Below are 19555 nucleotides of genomic sequence, written 5' to 3' on the forward strand. Positions count from 1 at the left end.
TGGCATATACCCACATCTTACAGGCTGAGTACTCCCCATGACTAGTAAACCGAACTAGTAGTAGTAGTAAAAATAGAAATGATGGCTAAAACTAAGAAGATATGGCATGTAAAAATTTTTTTTTTTCCTGAAATGAAGAAACAAACCAGACACTTCAATCAAGCTCTCATTAAGTTGTTACATGTGACAGCATCAGGATTCCTTGAAATGTGTTTGTAAAAGGAGAAGAAACAAACAAGGAATTGCTTTTATTTTGCGATAAATTCTGTACAAGAAGTTTAACATCAGTGACAACTTGCTTATAAAGCATTCACAGCCAATAAAGAAAGGAGAGCATCAAATCTTCCATTGAGTAAAGTGGTCAGACTAGCTGGTCTGGGTACAAGGTGGGAGGAGACAGACATCAGGATGGGCTGAGCCTCACCTGCTGTAAAAAGCTGTATCCTTGGCAGAGAGGAGAGCAGAGGGAGGACCACAATGCTCAGGCCAGATAAAGATGTGGATGTATGTAAGAACAAAGTGAAAGGAGGAGACACAGGAAAGGAATGAGAGACTCACACACACGCTCTGAGGTTGAGGTTGAGTCTGCCTAAATCACAGTTAAATAAGAGTTTGTGGAGCAATTTTCCCAAACATGGCAGCTACTTGGCGATTTGCACTTCTTCTCTGTATGTTGCTGATGGTGTCCAGGAGCCCGAGCCTGGCCAGTGATGACGCAGAACACAACACTACCGAGAGCAGCGATCATGGGGCCACCACAAGCTCCGATTCGGGCACCGGACACGGGACGGACTCAGGCCATGACACGGGTGGAGACACTGGGCAAGGTGACAGTGGTCATGGAGGAGAGCCCATCACCACTCTACCTATTGTGAGCTGGAAGTGGCACCATGTCTCCACCCCGTACCTGGTGGCCCTCTGGATCCTGGTCAGCTGGCTCTGCAAACTCAGTGAGTCCTAACAAGTCTTGTACATGGAGGGCTGATCTGACCTCAACTACATCTAATACAGCTTAGTGCCCTAAAATGGTTATTTTAATAGTAAATACTTGATAAACTTGTTTCTGGTGGATTAATTAGAGGTAACATTTGATTGTGATCAGGGCCTTTTGTACGTAAGTATTAACACTTCCAAGGCACTTAGATCTTTTAGTTAAGTATCGATACCACAGTGTACTCCATTACAAGTAAAAGTCCTGCATTTATCATTAAACTTAAGTAAAAGTACAGAAATATTATCAACAAAATTTTCTTAAGTATCAAAAGTAAAAGTAATGTGAAAAATGAGGGCTACATTATTATATATGTTATAGGACTGGATTGTTGGGTTTTAACTACTTTTATACTGTTGGTAGTTTAATCTATAGCAATGCATCATGTTTTAAAAGTTGATCACACACTAATGCAGCCTAATACGACAGACCTGAAATAAATCCCACCATCATGAAGGTTATTATGTTCAGTTTTTTGTATTTTGTATTGTATTGCATTATACTCATATGTACAGTAGATTATTAGATTATTTGGAGTAGAAGTATGAAGTAATATGAAATGGAAAAACAATGGAAATAAAGTACCTCACTGTTGTACTTAAGTATAGTACTTGAGGAAATGTATTTAGTTATTTTCCACCAATGGCGAGTTACATAAGATCTCCTGTTTATTTGGCGATGTGGTGGTATAGTGATCTTTATGGGAATTCAATCAAGAAACCATTAATAGATAAAATAACCAGACAAGAGTATCAGGTTATGAATATTGAATTAAATCTAAATTAAATACCTGAAAAATTAAGGAACATCGTATTGATACAAAAATTCTGCAAATCCAGTGTTGCCATAAAGCAGATGTTAAAGGTGTAGCTGCATCAGTCTGTATTGGTAGAAAAAGCTCTATAATTACATTGTACATGTCATCATATGGCCCAACCTCATGCCAAGATGTCTGTCTTTTTCTAAGATGTCTGTGTTGTGTAGATGATCAAATTCAAATAATTAAACTGAACCTGGACAAAATATGTCTCTGAAATAATGAATTGGACATAAATTGGGGCCTAAAGAGAGCTTGACCTCAGCCTAAATGCTCCGTCTTGCTGGGACGGAACATGGTCATTAGCATTTCATGTATACACAACAGACTCAAATGGGTTGCAGCACTGTGGACAATGTAAATGAGCATGCATTCAAACGTGTGTGTGTGTGTGTGCATGTGTTTGTGTACACCTCCATTGACATAAATATGGGACTGTGGTTGTCTGTATATGATGCAGGAAGTGACTGTGTGGATAACAAAACAATGAAATCAGACTCAACTAGCTTTTCTTTTTTTTTAGTCTGCAAGTAGCTACAGTAGATAGGTCAGTTTTGGCTGAAAATGTTACAGCCGTGTTTGTACTGACGGCGACTTGAACGAGAGGTTATTAATGACAACAAAGAAATATGTTATGAATGGTTTCAGCAGAAGAAATGCCTCTACATTTTGCAAATTAGAGAGGTTAAATGCTTTAAATTTGACTCAGCATATTTTCAGTTTATTTAAATCTTAAAACTGATTTGCAAGTATGGGGTTTTAGCAGTTTTCTTGAATTAGAAAGATTGCTATAGACAGCATATCTATCCTACCTTCCTTGAGGTAATTTAGATTTCACACTTGAAAGCGTGTAAACAAAAACATTAGAGAGGACAAAGGCTATGTAAAAGGCAAATATTTACGCAAGGATTGGAGGACATCTCTAAAATGTCTGCTGCTTCATATAGGGATTAAAGTTGTTATAAAGATAATAGGACTCATACATGTTTGATTGTTTGATTTGCTCTGCAGCGGGAAACCATTAGCATGTACTTACCTTACTGTGTGCTTTGAATTTCAATATGATTTAAGAATTGATGTTGTTGGTTTGACAAACTTATTTTTATAGGAACTGGAACAAATGAGTTACATAAAGTAATCTTACACAAACAATATGTGCACATTATATAATGTTGACTTTATACTTACTCATCATAGTTGAAGTGCAAACAATGGCACCAATTTTCTTCAGATCTTATTTCCTCTTTACAGATTCACAATGCTTGCTTTCTTCCGTCCTCACTGCAGTCAAGTCCCTCTGCTGTTAGCTAATTGAAGGACAATGGACAATAAATGCAGGTTTACGTATCTGTCACGGCTTCCTTTTCACCTGTCAGTCAGTGTATGAACATAACTTCTCTGGTCTGACCTCATCTGGAAACATTTTGTACAATCAAAATGTGAGTTATTCCACCGTTCAGAAGTTTAGTTTATTTCTTTTCAGGGTGAGGGACATGGGAACATTTTTCACATCTACTGTCACTGTCTTTGACCTTTTCACGGCCCCTCATGATATTGGTGATATTGTAATTAAGGTTTATTTTATTGTTTTACGTCTTGTCACACTGACGAGTTTTCTAGCTGAGGTCACAAATGACACATTTCATTGAGCAGAAATAGATTTTTTCACAGCAGCTTAGCAAACAGTGACACAACAATCCTTAACTGTAGCTACTTTACCTCCCAGTCTGACGACAACCTTTATGTGACCTGTCTTTGTCACCATGAAGTTGACCTCTCCCCGTAGCTGTGCACGTAGCCGTGGCCATTTTAGAATGATTGAAAGGTTTAAGTTAAAGGCCAGCCACTGTTCAGCAAGATATATTAGGTCATTAGTTAATAAGGCTGAACAAGGGAGTTCATGCTTGACCATACAGGCTGTGCAGCTAAATGATGATTTAAAGCATTTAGAGCACATCAGAAACCAATAGCACGTCTAATACATGACGCACTTTATTTCCATACGAGAAACCTCTGATATTTTTGTCGCTTACATAAAGCTCTTAGTAGAGACACGCTGGTTCACACCTGTGCCTGTGTGAGAGCTTACGTATCAAATCATCAAACCAGTCTTACCAATGAGGCTATTGTCCCTTGTCCTGCTCAAACAGGATGGGACTGTTGAACATCCAGTCATAACTCAACAAGTTCAGTGAATCAACACTTATGGGAATAAGTACAGGCGGATGCAGAGAGAGATGTTTGTTTGTCCAGGTCACCTACAGCACGCAGGGCAGGAAAGAAAATGTAGTGGTCATTTCATCTCATGAAAAGCCCAAAACCAACAATCTGTCTCTTAGTACTTTCCGATTTCCCTAATCTGTCTGTGGAACTCCCCAAGCCCATTGATTACTAATGAAGACATACATCTTTAATAATGGTTCACAAATATACAGTTTCATTTTTTAAAAAGGCTCAAAAAATGTCCTTTAAACAGCTGGACACTGTAGCTTTTAGCAAACATTTCTCAAACAAGAGTAAATAGTGCATTTTTGGGAACTATTTTCAGCTGCGGATTAACACACATATTGGTGCTTCAGTGAATATTTACGCGGGATTGAGTCAAAATAAAGTACAGTCCATGTTCGTCATAATGAAGGAACATCTCACTTAGTGCAACAGTGTTGCTCATATTGTGTTTTCAATAGCTTTCGGACAACAATGGAGCACAGTGTAATAAGAAGAAAGAATAATAAGAAAATGATAGAATATCACCAGATTTATCCTTTAAGATCTGTATCCTTTTATATAAATGATCATCGTGGAACTAAAGTCAATGTCAAAATTGAATCAGATGAATCATAGCTCCATTATATGATAGCAGTAGTTTATTTAGGGACATGCAAGAGGACGGCTTTGGGAGTCTTTAACCAGGATTGAGCAACGTCAGCGTCAATCATTACTAAGCGCAAAGCTGTGAGACGAAGCCAGGGGAAATGTTCCTGAACACACACAGGTATTCGTTCAACATCTATCAAATGACCTCTGCTCCATCCCTTACTCCCTCTCACACACACACACACACACACACACACTCACACAGAAAATGTGTCATGACAAACCTGAGTGGATGCGTTAGAGACCAGAAAGCACAAACAAAGCAGTGACTGATGAATCTTTCAAATGTGACTGAATAACTGGAGACCTTTCTTGGACATCCGTTACTCCTCCTTTAATCCTCAAACCTAAACACACACACACACACAACCTTGGTCCTAGAGGAGATGTTGTACATATAAAAGGCTGAGTCCGGGGTTCTGCACACTTCTGAATTCACTGCACTGCTGCTGACCACAGATTGTGGGAGGAATGAGGATGCAAAGATAGAACGATGGAGCACTAGAAAGAGGAGATAGAGTAGTGAAAAAAATAGTGATAGTAAACAAGAGTGAGTAAGAGAGAGGAAGCACAAACCCACAAAGAAAAGGAGGGATCAGAAGTGTGACACATTGTTTGGCTCTTCAGTCTGGCCTTGATACAGACAGTTCAAGACGAAGGACGTTTTTTGTTTTTTTTTTCTTTTGGAGTGTGGCCTCTCTTCTCATACTGTTATATAAATTAATTTGATCAGATGCAGCGCTGCGGATATGTACACCTCTGGCTGTTGGGGTCAGTGTTACTGATCTGCCTCATCTCAGGGGTGAATGGGGACGTGGCGCTAACGCATCAAGAATCCCATCTGAAGCCGTCAGAGCCTGAATCGAACTTGAACCAGACTGAGCATGGCGGCATCATCACAGGAATACCCATCGTGGCCTTTAAGTGGCACCATGTGGAGACCCCTTATCTAGTTGCATTATGGATATTGGTGGCTGGTTTGGCTAAATTGGGTATGTAACAACCATTTTAGGAAATAAAATGTGCTTGAAAGGTGTTTCTTTTAATGATGTAGACTGGTAAATATGGACTACCATTTACCAGTTAGCACCAGTTCCTCATCTCTTATGACTATTGGCTTTATGAGATGAGGAAGGAAGTGAAGAAGAGCCCAAATTGCAAAGCGTCAGCCTGTTAGAGTTACATCACACGTAGTTTGGATGTTGCAGTCCGACAGATTCCTCTGATCAAGAAGATAATGTTGAGCTATTTTTAACCCGCCTAATGTAAAGTAATTACAATGCTGTCCCGTTGTCACACACACTGGAAAAACGTATTGAAGACATTAGAATATTTTCTTAAATTGTCTAAAAGTTGTTTTTAAAGCCCCTGAGAATTGTGTTTCAATCTAAGTGTGTCTTTGTGAAATGTTCGTGACTAAATAAAAAACAATTAAAGTTTGAAAGAAAGCATCCTTATTATTTATTTCAATTCTAACACTTGAATAACTGATTTGATCAGATTTGACTGACAGTGCCTCCAACCAAAAGAAAAAATATTGCAAAATTCTGATCTGGTGCACAGAAATACGTGACATGTTTTTCCAACAGAGACCCGCCAACTTAAAACCAGCGACAAGAGCAAGAACAAAAAACAAATACAGAAATTCAAAACTGCTCTAACTTTTATTGTATTTTCATGTAGGACCCCATCGCTAATAGTAAGAAGCTGATTGGTTTTCATGGCCTTTAACGTAAAGTGATGTGCCTCTAATATTGTAACAAACAGTGTCACTGGCTGCAGCAGTGGACAGCTGCCTGTGTTATCAGCACAGCATGCTGTTCCAGAGAACAGAAGAGTTTCTTTTGTTTTTCTGCATGTTTGTTCTGTATTACAAATTCCACACATTGTCAACACTTTTAGGCCTTTTATGATAACTGTAACTGTTTAATGTTTTTTTTTTTAAAAAAGGATCATATTTATGGTTTACACTTGCTCTCTTAGCTTCTTTGGGTTCCACTCTCATGCACAAATATAAACCTTAATTTAATCTTTGACTACTTTTGAATGGAACATATCAGCATAGTCTGGCCCTGTCTATTCTAGTGGATCAGTAGGTTTGATTATTAAATAAGCTTTAGTGACACTTTGTCAGGCCATTAAGTCAAGTAACCTTTAGCAAAAGTCTGTCTTTAGTTACGCAGGGAGATTTCTAAACCTTAATACGCACCACCCTGCTGGTTAATCATATTCCCAGGATGGCACTTTCTCAGTTGAGTGCAACAGTTGATCATTTGCAAATTTTGCAACCTCACAAAGAGTTTTAGTTTCATGGTTTAAACTCTTTCAGTCCCAATTTAAATAGAGCCCCAAATCTTAAGAAAATTCTGTCATATTGTTGATTATTATGAATCTACACTTGCTGGTTCTTGAGTTGGTACCCACTAGAGAAAGTCTCACATTAAATGTTATTTGTTGTCTCTTCTCTCAGTCATCGAGGCCAACCACCATGTGACCAGTGTGATCCCAGAGAGCGCCCTACTCATCTGCTTTGGTTTCATCCTGGGTGGGATAATTTGGGGTGCAGACAAGGTTCAGACCTTCACACTGACCCCAACAGTGTTCTTCTTCTACCTGCTGCCTCAAATCATCCTGGACGCTGGCTACTCCATGCCAAACAAGCTCTTCTTCAGCAACATGGGGGCCATCCTGGTCTACGCCGTCATCGGGACCTGCTGGAACGCCGCCAGCTTGGGGCTGTCGCTGTGGGGGTGTCACAAGGGAGGAGCCATGGGTAAGAGGGATTTACACTTCAGGAGGCTGCCTGCCATTGATTTTTGCCATTTTTTAATTTAGTTTTATTTAGGTTACTTATTTCCAGTTTACTTCTGGTGGATATCTGTGGTGGCCTGTAAGATAGGAAGGGATTACTTGGAGTGACAATGTAAACCAAATTGCACTCCTTCTCTGAGTCACAACTCAAATCTGAAAACACAGACATGATACACATATTTTTAGATTGAGTGTGACTTACGTTTTCCGACAATGTCATTATCTTCTGAATAAACATCCAAAAATCTGCTTAGTCCAGAACTTGCCTGAGAATCATCACGTTTTTAAGTTTTCTGCAGTATCAAAGTAATCCAGTGACATTGCCTCAACATCTATGGTTACATTACAAACAGGGAGTGCTAGTGGCGAATTCGGCGTACTTAAATTGCAAAAATGTGAACAAATGTAGGCTAAAAAAAAAGTGTGCCCACAGTGTCAGGCTTTGGAAATGACTGCACTAGGGTGAGAAATACTTGAGGGATTAGTGAGAGGTCTGAGATGGAGTTATACGAGTTGTTACCATGATTGTCCATACCTAATTTTATTGCAATCCGTCCAATACTTGTTGAAATGTTACAGCCTGGACCAAAGTGGTGGATCATAGAGCCATGCCGCTGGTATGGCTAAATCGATTCAGAAGGGCCTGTCATAGGATTTTAAAGAAACTAGTGGATTGTAGGGTGTTTAAAGAGTCTGATCTCTGACATGTTATTTCAACTTCCTGCTCAGCTACATTAAATAAAAGCCAAATTTAATCTAATTTAATCTCCTGCGCTGCGTGCTGTAGGTGACCTGGACATCGGCCTGCTGCAGTATCTTCTCTTCGGCAGTCTGATTGCTGCTGTGGACCCTGTAGCCGTCATCGCCGTGTTTGAGCAAGTCCACGTCAACGAGGTCCTCTTCATCATGGTGTTCGGAGAGTCGCTGCTCAACGACGGTGTGACAGTGGTTCGTACAGTATGCCACGATGCTTTGCAACTGCTGTGCTTTTTTTTTTTTTTGTTGATGTTACCTAAGAAGCAGAACAGTTTGTGAGTTTGCTGAGACATCCATCATTGGAAAGTACACTTCCAAGGCATGAAGTGTAAAGAAGGCAAACACTCTGCTCTTCAAAGTAAGGACCTTTACCCTGACTGAGGAACTTTATTCCTCACTGGGCATTCAAAGTTCTCTTTGAGGTGGTTGCTGTTGTAATAAGACATTTTGCTTTTATGTCTTATGAATCATGAAATTCCACTCTATTCATTGCTGAAACTACAATGAGAAATGAAAGGGAATTAAAAAGGTATTACTTTCAACTTTTGCACGCCTTTCTAATGACTGTGACTGAAAAAGCATTGCACTGTATTTTGGAGATTTTAATGTGGTAATCATCAGAGGTTGCATGCACATTCATATATTTGCTGCAGGTGCTGGTTAACAGTAATCTGCACCAAAAATAACAAAAAATATCTGCACACCGCTCTTTCGTTCCCAGTTCTTCTTTCATTCTATGTGGACATGACAATGGTTTGACCCCAAATGGTCTTCCTCATGTAGCTGTCACACATCATTTGTGAATTAGATAATCGACCATATATATGTGAGGATGATATGCCCAATTATTTCACTACTGGGAGTGAAAGAAACACTTTTCTAAAATGTGTTAAAAAACAACATAACTTTTTTTTACTTTGTAAACAAAAATTCAAGTAAATGTATGTACGTGGCCTCATATCTAATAGCAAATCTCAATTGGCATTGCAAGCCCAAAACAACCAATCAATCAATCAGTCAATCAATTTATTTGTTACATGCAGTTATACAAGGTACAATTACAGCGAAATGCCAAAAATACTGGAAAACTGAAGAAACCCTGCGACAAGCAATTCAAAGACAATATAGGCGCTGCAGAAGGAATAATTACAAAAATAAGAAAGCATTTGAAATGAATAGATGTAGGTCAGTCCAGTAATTATTGTGTCTATATGTCGTATCCATTCTTTATTTTATTCTATCTCTAAAAGATAGAAAATACATTTTCTTTTTCTTCTCTTAGGTGCTCTTCAATGTATTTGATGCGTTTGTGTCGCTGGGAGGATCCAAAATTAATGCTGTGGAGATCATTAAAGGAATAAGTAAGGAGTTATTTACCCATTAATAGGGAAGAATTTGACAGTGCATGTAGTGTAACAGCTTGAGGCTCCTGCCTGGCTGGATAGACTCTACAGGGGGTTGTTTTCAGAGATGCTGTATGTATGTAGACATGTTATTCTGGGGGCTAATTTGGATAAAACATGTAGACAAATAGCATATAATCCAAGTTATACATGTGTCCTCTTTCTCTCTCTCTAGTCTCCTTCTTTGTGGTGGCGTTTGGTGGTTCCCTTGTGGGCTTTGTGTTTGGCCTGCTGCTCTCTCTTCTTACCAGATGTACGAAAAACATCCAGATCATTGAGGCGGGCTTCGTCTTCGTCTTGGGCTACCTCTCCTACCTGACTGCTGAGATGCTCTCCCTGTCTGCCATCCTTTCGTGAGTTCTCCATTTCATTTGTTTCATTATTTCTGTGTCAATTTTATTACATTTATAGAAGGAAGCAAAAAAAAAGTCAAGCTTAATCGTGCTTAAAGTTTATTTCTGTGTTTTTGTCCCGCAGGATCGTCTTCTTTGGTATGTGCTGCCAGAAGTACATCAATGCAAACATGGACGAGAGGTCCGTCACCACAGTCAGATATGTCATGAAGGTTTTAGCCAACGGATCGGAAACCATCATCTTTGTGTTCCTCGGCATCTCGGCCATTGATAAGACAATCTGGGTGTGGAACACGGGCTTCATCCTCCTTACGCTCCTCTTCATCTTTGTGTATAGATTAATCGGTGAGTCTTTAGCTGTCAGTTTTGAGTACAAATATTACACTATCTGATGTCAGAGCTCACAAAACAGACTGTGTTTGTGTGCGTGTATACTGCAGGTGTCTTTTTCCTCACCTGGATCCTGAACAAGTTCAGGCTGGTCCCTGTGGAGTTCATAGATCAGGTGATTATGAGCTACGGTGGCCTGCGAGGGGCTGTCGCATATGGCCTGGCTACGATGCTGGATGACAACAAGATAAAGGAGAAGAATCTGATGGTCTGCACATCCCTCATCGTAGTGTACTTCACTGTCATTCTTCAGGTAACCACTTTTCTGTCTTGTTACCTAAACTAGTTATTGGTGAATTTGTTTTTTGCAGCTTACTTACACAAAACACATAACTTAAGCTTATTAATTTTTTTCTTGAATCTCTTTCTGTTGCAGGGAATAACGATGAAACCTCTGGTCACATGGCTTAAAGTAAAGAGAGCTGCAGTGACCGAGCTCACACTCGTAGAGAAATTGCAGAACAAGGTAGAACTCAAAATGAAACGCACGACAGGAGGAATCGTAAACTACCAGGCTACAGTCCAACTATTACAGACTCTCTCTTCTTGTTGTTTAGGTGTTTGATCACATGCTTGTTGCCATAGAAGATATATCTGGACAAATAGGACACAACTACATGAGGGACAAGTATGTAAAGACATCTTTAACAATTTAAACATTTCCTTTTTCGTTTGAATGAAGCCACAATTACCTCTTCTCTTGCTATGAAGGTGGAATCATTTTGAGGAGAGGTGGATGTCATGGATTTTGATGAAGCCGTCGGCGAGAAAGAACCGCGACTACGTCTTCAACGTCTTCCATCAGCTGAACCTCAAGGATGCTATGAGCTACGTGGCTGAGGTCGCGGTCACATGCTGCATACGTTTGTTGTTGTTTTGTTCAAGTATATTCAAGTGGACATTAACGGGAACAGACATAAGATTCTGTGCTGGTCAGTAGCAAATGGTAAAAGAAGTCGTCGGGTCTCCATGTTACAGGGTGAACGTAGAGGCTCTCTGGAGTTTGTCCGCAATGAAACAGCATTCATCGACTTCAAGAAAAAGTTTGGTGACGAATTCTCAGAAGTCATGCCTGACATCATGGCTGACACATCAGACGATCACGGTGCAATGTCCCCTATGAGGTGAGCAAACACTTTTACCTGATCGACACCACAATCACAGGAGAGCTAAAACTGGACTGGTAGTCCAAGAACAAGCCTGCGTACGATCAGCTGGTGGAGAACAAACTCTTTAAGAACAATAATTTGCTATAAAACTTTCATTATTTTTATTTCAGCCCTGAATTTGAAGATATACATATTTGAATATAAGATACCAAAAGCATATTCATTATTTAGAAGTTGAAAACTAGGCTTCATCTACTATTAGATCACATTAGATCTGCTCAGACACTGCCCCCTTGTGACCACAAGCATTTGTAACTAGTAGAAATGATCTTGCACTGACCATCTAGCTCTAATTCTCCACCATATTTTGTATGAGAAACCAAAATCAGTGTTGTACATGTTGTCTCCTGCTGTAGAAGAGACCCTGTGCCATCAGTGAGCCTGGAAATGCACGAGCAGAACATGAGTGGTATGAGGGAAACTGAGGATGTTAACACTCACCACCTGCTGCAGCAGCATCTGTACAAGGGCAGGAAACAGGTAAGCATTTTCAGTCACACCACTGTATACTATATACATTCATAACATTTCATATAGTTGGATGGCTCTGAAAATACTTTTAAAAAAAGGTCAAATTGATGCAGCAGAGGTCATGATACCCTGATTTTTATTTCCTACTATGCCTCAAGCCCCAGAAATGCTGTATGCTACGTTTCAAATAATACAACACGACAGATAGCATCTTTCTTTAGATACCACCTGCCTCCTAATCGCCCCCAGTTTGTAATGAAATAACTTTAAATCAAACTTTAGAAGCCACAAAAGACATAATGCAACTGTTTTCACAGGTTGAGTGGCACGCCTCGTGACGAGTAAACTGAGCATAATGTGTAAAATTAGTGGAGTGTCCCTTTAAAAACAATGTCTGAAACGTATGAAAAACCTTCTGGATGAGTAACGAGTTACAGGCTGTGTTCTTCTCCTCTTTGGCTTCAGTTCTCAAATCCTCATACTGACTCATCCATGTTTGTTTCTTGTTTTCTGGTGTGAAGCACCGGCACAGGTACAGCCGGAGCCATTTCGATGTCAACAAGGATGAAAATGAGGTGCAGGAGATCTTCCAGAGGACCATGAGGAATCGGTTGGAGTCCTTTAAGTCTGCAAAGATGGGTGTCGCTCCACCAAAGACGATTACCAAACACACAAAGAAAGACCAGCAGCAAAAGGTCAGAGCCTCAGAATTCATTTTCTCAATCTACAGCACATCATGGGATTTTACACAATAGCCAAAAGGGCTGGATATTCAACTTCAATACTCTTTTGGTATCAAAAACTGTCAAACACAGTAATGATTTAGTTTTGCAGAAAACACGACTATATTTAAGGTATTAAAAAAGTACAATTTTGGTATCGTACCAAAAACCGGCACTAGTACTGAAAATTGCAAGTAATACCCAGCCCTCACAGTCAAAACACGTGTATTACGGCTTTGCTTTTCACATTTTGTAACTTCAGATGTAATTTACTTACTGCAGATGCCAAATGGAAAATCAATGGACAAAAGTAAAAGCTACAACTCCGGTGATGAAGGTTTGTATCTGTATTTTTAAGAACTATTCATAAGCCCTAAATTATCCAAGTACTTAATGAAAAAGAAACACATTTTCTCTTTCTCTCTTTGTTCTAGATTTTGAATTCTCAGAGGGAGACAGCACCTTTGGCTATGAGGCATCAGGCAGTTCATTCCCCACGAGGGTCACCTACAGAGCAGGAGGTAAAGTAAATCCACCATCTTGTCCACTTATCTTCAGCCAGTGGTCGAAGAAGTGCTCAGATCCTTTACTTAAGTAAAAGTATCAATACAACAACAACCTTCATTCAATCTCCTACTTAAGTAAGACTATCATCAGCACTTAAAGTACTTTTAAATGTCCCCTGTGACTGATATTATATATGACATTAGATTGTTAGTACTGATGCATCAGTGTGTAAAAAGCATTTTACTGTTGTAGCTACTTTTAACCACTTTCTTTGCAGTTTTTGTGAATCATTTGATAATTTTACCTCATTGGGCCTCAAACTGTTATTTAAATGTAACCACGAGACGTTTAGAGGCTCACTTTGGTGGAACTGCTAAAAACTTGAAATGTGACAAGAGGCCCCAACTAGATGCTGTTTTCAGTTCGGCACAAGCCAAAAAAACGTTGGTAACCACAAGTCAGATAAAAGTAGTGGAGTAAAAAGTACAATATTTGCTTCTGAAATGTGGTGGAGTAGTGCTCAAACCCTGTCAGCACTAATTCAGTTTCTTTTTTTCATCCAGCTGGAATAGAGAATCCAGCCTTCATGCCAGACCTGGACCCCATGGGACAGGTGCAGATCCCTCCCTGGCTGGCGGAGGCCGAGCTCGACAGCAGCATGGTGGCTCCTTCTCAGCGGGCCCAGGTGAGGCTGCCGTGGACGCCCAGCAACCTGCGCCGCCTGGCTCCTCTTCGCATCAGCGTTCGCTCCACCGACTCCTTCATGCTGGCCGACAATCCTGCCGCGCAGCAGAGGGACCACGACCAGCTGCCGCCACCCCCACCTCCACCACCACCTCCCGGTGGCCACATGTAGCAGCGTCCCGCCCCTCCCTCGTCTCCCTTTAACTTGGCTGCCAAAGACACAGAACCTAACCTCAGACTTTGCACCGTCTACTCTCAAAATATTGACTAGGGAATGTTTTCTTTTCCGTGCCATTGTTTAATCTTTTTCTAGACAAAACTTTCACAGTCCCATAACCTTTGTGCTCTTGAGGCAGCGTCTCTTGTTGCTCTAACTTCACCCTTCACTGAGTAAAGGAAAGCGACAGAGCCTGCATGCACAGTGGCATGTTATTTATCAGCACATGTTGAACATTGTCCTATTTTCTCCTCTGGTTCATAGTAAACCAGTCAAACATTGTAAATCTGTCCCCCTGAATGTGATGCAGATGTAGATATTTATGAATTGTGCCGTTTATAAAGATAATAAATTTAATTAGAGTGTTACGAAACATAATTCCTCTATGATCTGAATATAACATATTTGTGTGTTTTATCATTTGTATCAGAACAGAACTTGAATGTTGAATATTAAACTTGAAGAATAAGACCATTGTAAAAATGTCACATGTATCATGAAGAAGAACTAGCGCAGCACTCCAATTTGACTATATTAATATCATATAATGCCACACGGATGCTTCTTCAGCGTGTATTCGGGCAATTTCACAATCAATATCCACAGGTGGGGTTAGTCTCATGATGTAACATCCTAAAACAGGAAAACCAAAGAAACACAACATGTATGATAAAGCACAACATATTATGTTTATTTAAAAATGAAGTTTGGTATCGTGTGGACATTTTCTGTGCACGAGCAAACACTTACATGTATTTTATGAACCTCCATCGAAGAACACTTTGACTGACTGGGAATGGTTTTCAACTGTATGGATTCAGTAACACTGTGTATGAAATGAAATGATTAGTCACTACATCAATTAGCAGATTGTCAGAATATGAAATTAATTATGAATCCACAGCTACGTTGATAATAGATTAATCAAAAAATGCCGAACATGCTGCTTTTCTGTTTGTTTGTTTTTTACAATATGTAAAGTAAATAGCTGTGGGGGTTGCACTATTGTCTGGACAAAGAAAGCACATTTACATCAAACTGATGTTAATTAATAAGTGATGTACTTAATGCATGAAAGTAAGGTAAATAAAGTCCCTTTCAGTAATCGTAACTTGTGATGGCCTTTTTTCTGTCAGTTGATTAAAAATCTTAAAATAGCCAGATCAGATTCATCAATAATAAAAAGAACTGCTAGTTGCAGCCCTAATATTGATATACGTGGAGCCAATCAAATCAAATTGTATTGAATGACTCTTGCATAAAGAATGAATTTCCATCACAGTGAATTAGTAAAAAAACCACATTAGATAGAGTGTTTTACAGTGTTTATACACGTTTCATTACAAATAGTCCATTTCTGCTGTTTCCAGGTGTTTAGTGACGTAGTCTAATAGAACTGTTTCATTTCCAGGATCTTTCAGGTAAAAATGAGCTCCATCAAGCATCCTGACGGTGAAGTCTCCTGATGTGACGTCTTTCCAAGCTGTTGATAAAATACACAAATATAATTCATTACATGTGAACAGAGAGACAACTTCACAACACTGAGTCATTCTTTCATTCACTGTCTTCAGCACACGCAGACACCTACACACGCTGCTGAATCAATCAATCAATCAATCAATCAATCAATCAATCAACTCCTATGCAGTCCACCTAAACAAGCTGCCAACTTATATAAACCTACATTAGCCCAGTGTGCAACAGGCTGGAGTGAGTGAGCACTAATCAAAGGATTGACCTTGTAAGTCATGAGGAATGTCCTCCTTTCCGTCAAAACATGTGACCGGGCAGGAGAGGAATGGACCGTCTGGCTTGTTACACCTGCGGGAAAGTCAGCAGCTCCGGTCACCACAAAACGCTGAATCACAAATGATTTCACATTAATGGTTAAGTACAGATTAAAATGAAACAACAAAAGATGTCTGCCCACTCGTAGCTCTCCACAACGTGCAGGTCGGCCTTCAGGGCAGGAAGGAAGAGCTTCAGGACGTCAGGGTTTGCCAGAAGCTCAGGAGGAGTTCCTCCAATCGAAACCAACCACTTGAGAAAGTCGTCATCAGATAAGTCGCTTCTCTTTGGGGCTTTGATGCGTATCTCTGACTAAAAGACAACATATTAATGGTATATTATCAACACCAAACCCTTGTCTTCTATTATATAGTCTAAAGTGTTCAGTTGTTACTCTGTATAATATAGAAGGAACCAGATGTTTTGGTGGTTTGCAGGATTTCTACTTCCTTTTTTTTGGTCATATCCACTCGTCTTTTAAGACTTTATGGTGTCTGAGAACATCTTTAAAGATTTTCCTGCATATAACATCAAAGATATTTAATGTAGACATGACTGAAATTACCCTGAACTGAAGAAGTTGTTCAGAAAATGGATGGGTTGATTGAACTTTGTTGTTTTTCTTCAGGCAGTGTTGTACTAATTGGACTGATTGACTCGCCTCATTAAATAATCGTCAAAATTTGTATTTCAATCAGGAAAATTTGCAGCCTCACATGCAGGTTTAATTAGCCTACTTGGTCTCTGATTAATTTTAATAAATAACCATTTCAACCTAAATGTTTTATTTGCAGAGCATCATTTGGAATATTATTCTCATTTTGAACCACAGCAAACTCTAAAACAAAAGCTGTGGAAATGAAAATATTCTGGGGTCTGAGGTTAAGATTTGATGCTGTGTAGGTAAATTACATTACCTTCATTATTACGGTACCACTATCTGCAATCAATTAGTATAAGTTAGACCGTTCTACAAGGGAACAAACATGTTCAGGCTTTCAAATATGAACTGCATAGTGTGCAGACTGTTAATACTGTTTAATATGTTTTTATTATTTTATTATATGCTTTTAATACATTTACCCAAACCTCCTTGGGTACATATATTGATTCTGAGTGGATAATCCTGGTGAAATACAGCTAAATGTAATAAATAAACTTACATAAGGTGCAGAAGCACCGGACAGGAAGATGTGAACTGGTTCGAGGTTGTGCAGTCTCTTCAGAGCATCTGCCACGGCGAAACTCGTGAAGGCACCAAAACTAAAACAGGGACAGGAAACGATTGAGCCGTGTTGTCGTGACGGCTATGATGTTACTTATGAAGTCGCTGCCGTTATCATACCTGTGGCCAAACAGAGCAAACGGCTTCTCTTTCAGCAGCGGTAACAACACACCGACAACCTCGTCCACAATCTGCTGCATGCTCTGAAAGAACGGCTCTCTGCCTCGACTCTCTCTGCCCGGAAGTTTGACAGCAAACACTGAAAGTGACAGAAAAAGTGTTTCAAGAGACATTTCAAGAAGAAATATAAACACAGTGGAACATGTGTAGACTTTGTTTTCACAGTACAAGGACGTCATTTTTAAATTCCTGTAATTCCTTTTATAGCTGATTTAGTGTCAATATAAGACTACATTAGCAATATATACAAACATCTGAGGAATTGTGAATGTAGAGTATTGAACAGTATTGATTAACAGAGCAAAGTGCAGCACTTATACAACATCTTCCAGGCGTGTTACCTTCTATGGAGCTGTTGAGGACGTTTCCCCAGCGTGCATAGTGTATGGACCCTCCGCCTGCCCAGGGGAAGCATATCAGCCTGGCCAAAGCATCTGGCTTCCTCTTGAAACAGTTGATCACCTTTTCCATTCTAATTTAACAGGAGGGCGAAGATCCAAGACTGATTCACATCTGCTGGGCCTGTAGTTTGTGCTCCTATGTCTGTTGAACAGGAGAACACACATGCAGTGCTGCTGCTCCACCACCAAAACAATTCATCTTAAAGCAAAAGGTGATTTTAAACATTTAACATAAACAAACGTGTGTCACACCTGTTTGTTGTTGGCAGCCCCATCAACCTCTCCCAGGACAACAGTGGTAATTCCTCATGCTCAAGTGTGACATTTCCTGGTTATCTTCTTCTGTGGTTTATGTATAGAGCTGTTGTAAAATTATACCTATGGATTATAGCGACATCTACAGCATGGAGTGTGTATGTCCATGTAAAAAAGCAAACAGTCCAAAGACGGTTTACACTTTGTCATTTATTAGTTCGTGTCATGATTTTGTAAAATGTATAATACCTGGTCGGATAGGACAGGACAGAAACGTACAAGACCCGGAATACAAGCAGCTATTTCAAAACATGACGTAAATAGTTGGGGAAAAAGTTTCTCGGAAGTGACGTTGTTTTCTACAGTTGGTATTTCCTGATGGGTTTCCCTCGGTGGAGGATGAGGAGGAGGAAGGAGTAACAGCTTCGTCAAGTTAGACAAAATTAAACAGGGCAATACCGGAAATACTACAATCTGCCCTGTCAAAAATACTCAATTTCAAGTTAAAGTCCTGCATTCAAAATTGTATTCAAGTAAAGGTCTTATTACTATTACTATTACTACCTATTATGCAGAATGGCCCTTAACAATAATTTTATATTATTATGTATATCATATTATTTAATTGGTATGATGCATTCACTTGTAAGCAGCATTTTAATGGTGTATCTGGTCAACATGGAGCCAATTTTGCTTTAATAGGCCCCTAAAAATGTTAAAATAAAAAGGAAAAATCAGTGTTTGGTTGAACTGACCACCACCCACTGACAACTGCAACCTGCGTTGAGGAGTTGCGAGTCAAAATAGCTTCATTCTACACAAGCTAATTTACCTAAAAATTTTACAAGCTGATCATGTGTTTTTTGTGCAAATTTTTAATCTGAAAAGCAACCATTGACTATAGATGTCAAATAAATGGGGTGGAGTAAAAACTACAATACATTCCTGTGACTTGTAGTGAAGTATAAAATGGAAACACCTCAAAATTGTACTCAAGAACAGTATTTAAATAAATGTGCTTTCCATCACTGATTGTCGGACTATATAGAACAATAATAATGTCAATAGAAGTGGTAAAGACAATATATGTGGGACTGTAGCTCTGATACAGATGCCTTTTGTTTTGAAGGGGTATTCCGGAAATGTTAATTGTCTATTCTCGCGAGCTTTATAATGGTGAGCGAGAGGGCGGTGTAAGTGCAGATTTCAGACCGGTTTCTAGTCGATATCGAGGAGGACGCCGGGGTAGTGAACCCCTTATATCTGTTTGATAAAGAAGAACACCGGATTGTCACATTAATCAACCGGGGCGACGAATTCATACACCGACCGGGTACATATTCGTATCTGTCTTGTGTGTCGAGTTGCCAGTTAGTTGCTAGTTGTCGTCGGCTAAAGCTAACTAACGCTATTAGCTTACCCACCGCCGCTAACGACTATCGGCGAAACTCGAACGACTCCGTGTCTAAACTGTCACAAACATTTCAAACACTGAAAGTAATGTTGTTTTTTATTTCAGATACAAGAGAAATAAC

At 39.6% G+C, this 19555-nt stretch overlaps 2 protein-coding genes across 4 annotated transcripts; one reads left to right on the top strand and one right to left on the bottom strand.

Annotated features, from left to right (window-relative positions):
• Positions 1-475: 475 nt before the first annotated feature.
• On the top strand, positions 476-15275 carry LOC139298620 (sodium/hydrogen exchanger 3-like). Its single transcript, XM_070921303.1, has 16 exons — positions 476-950; positions 7156-7458; positions 8284-8444; positions 9535-9613; positions 9831-10008; positions 10133-10353; positions 10449-10651; positions 10775-10864; positions 10956-11026; positions 11110-11239; positions 11377-11522; positions 11924-12047; positions 12560-12733; positions 13043-13097; positions 13195-13281; positions 13831-15275. Exons 1-16 carry the CDS (start codon positions 635-637, stop codon positions 14121-14123), a joined length of 2631 nt encoding a protein of 876 aa, XP_070777404.1. The 5' UTR covers positions 476-634; the 3' UTR covers positions 14124-15275.
• Positions 15276-15478: 203 nt separating this feature from the next.
• On the bottom strand, positions 15479-18089 carry olah (oleoyl-ACP hydrolase). 3 transcript variants are annotated; one of them, XM_070922079.1, is made up of 7 exons: positions 18018-18089; positions 17706-17836; positions 17305-17443; positions 17123-17222; positions 16102-16271; positions 15910-15992; positions 15479-15651 (listed from the first exon to the last, which is right to left on the bottom strand). In XM_070922079.1, the coding sequence occupies exons 1-7, from the start codon at positions 18038-18040 to the stop codon at positions 15509-15511; spliced, it is 789 nt and encodes a 262-aa protein (XP_070778180.1). In that variant the 5' UTR covers positions 18041-18089; the 3' UTR covers positions 15479-15508. The 3 variants fall into 3 exon arrangements, with proteins under 3 accessions (XP_070778180.1, XP_070778181.1, XP_070778183.1); XM_070922080.1 differs by having other exon boundaries at positions 17706-17907; positions 18018-18074; XM_070922082.1 differs by having other exon boundaries at positions 15578-15651; positions 15856-15992.
• Positions 18090-19555: the final 1466 nt, after the last annotated feature.

The sequence above is a fragment of the Enoplosus armatus genome, chromosome 16 (assembly GCF_043641665.1).
Source record: "Enoplosus armatus isolate fEnoArm2 chromosome 16, fEnoArm2.hap1, whole genome shotgun sequence".
In the NCBI taxonomy this organism is placed as follows: Eukaryota; Metazoa; Chordata; class Actinopteri; order Centrarchiformes; family Enoplosidae; genus Enoplosus; species Enoplosus armatus.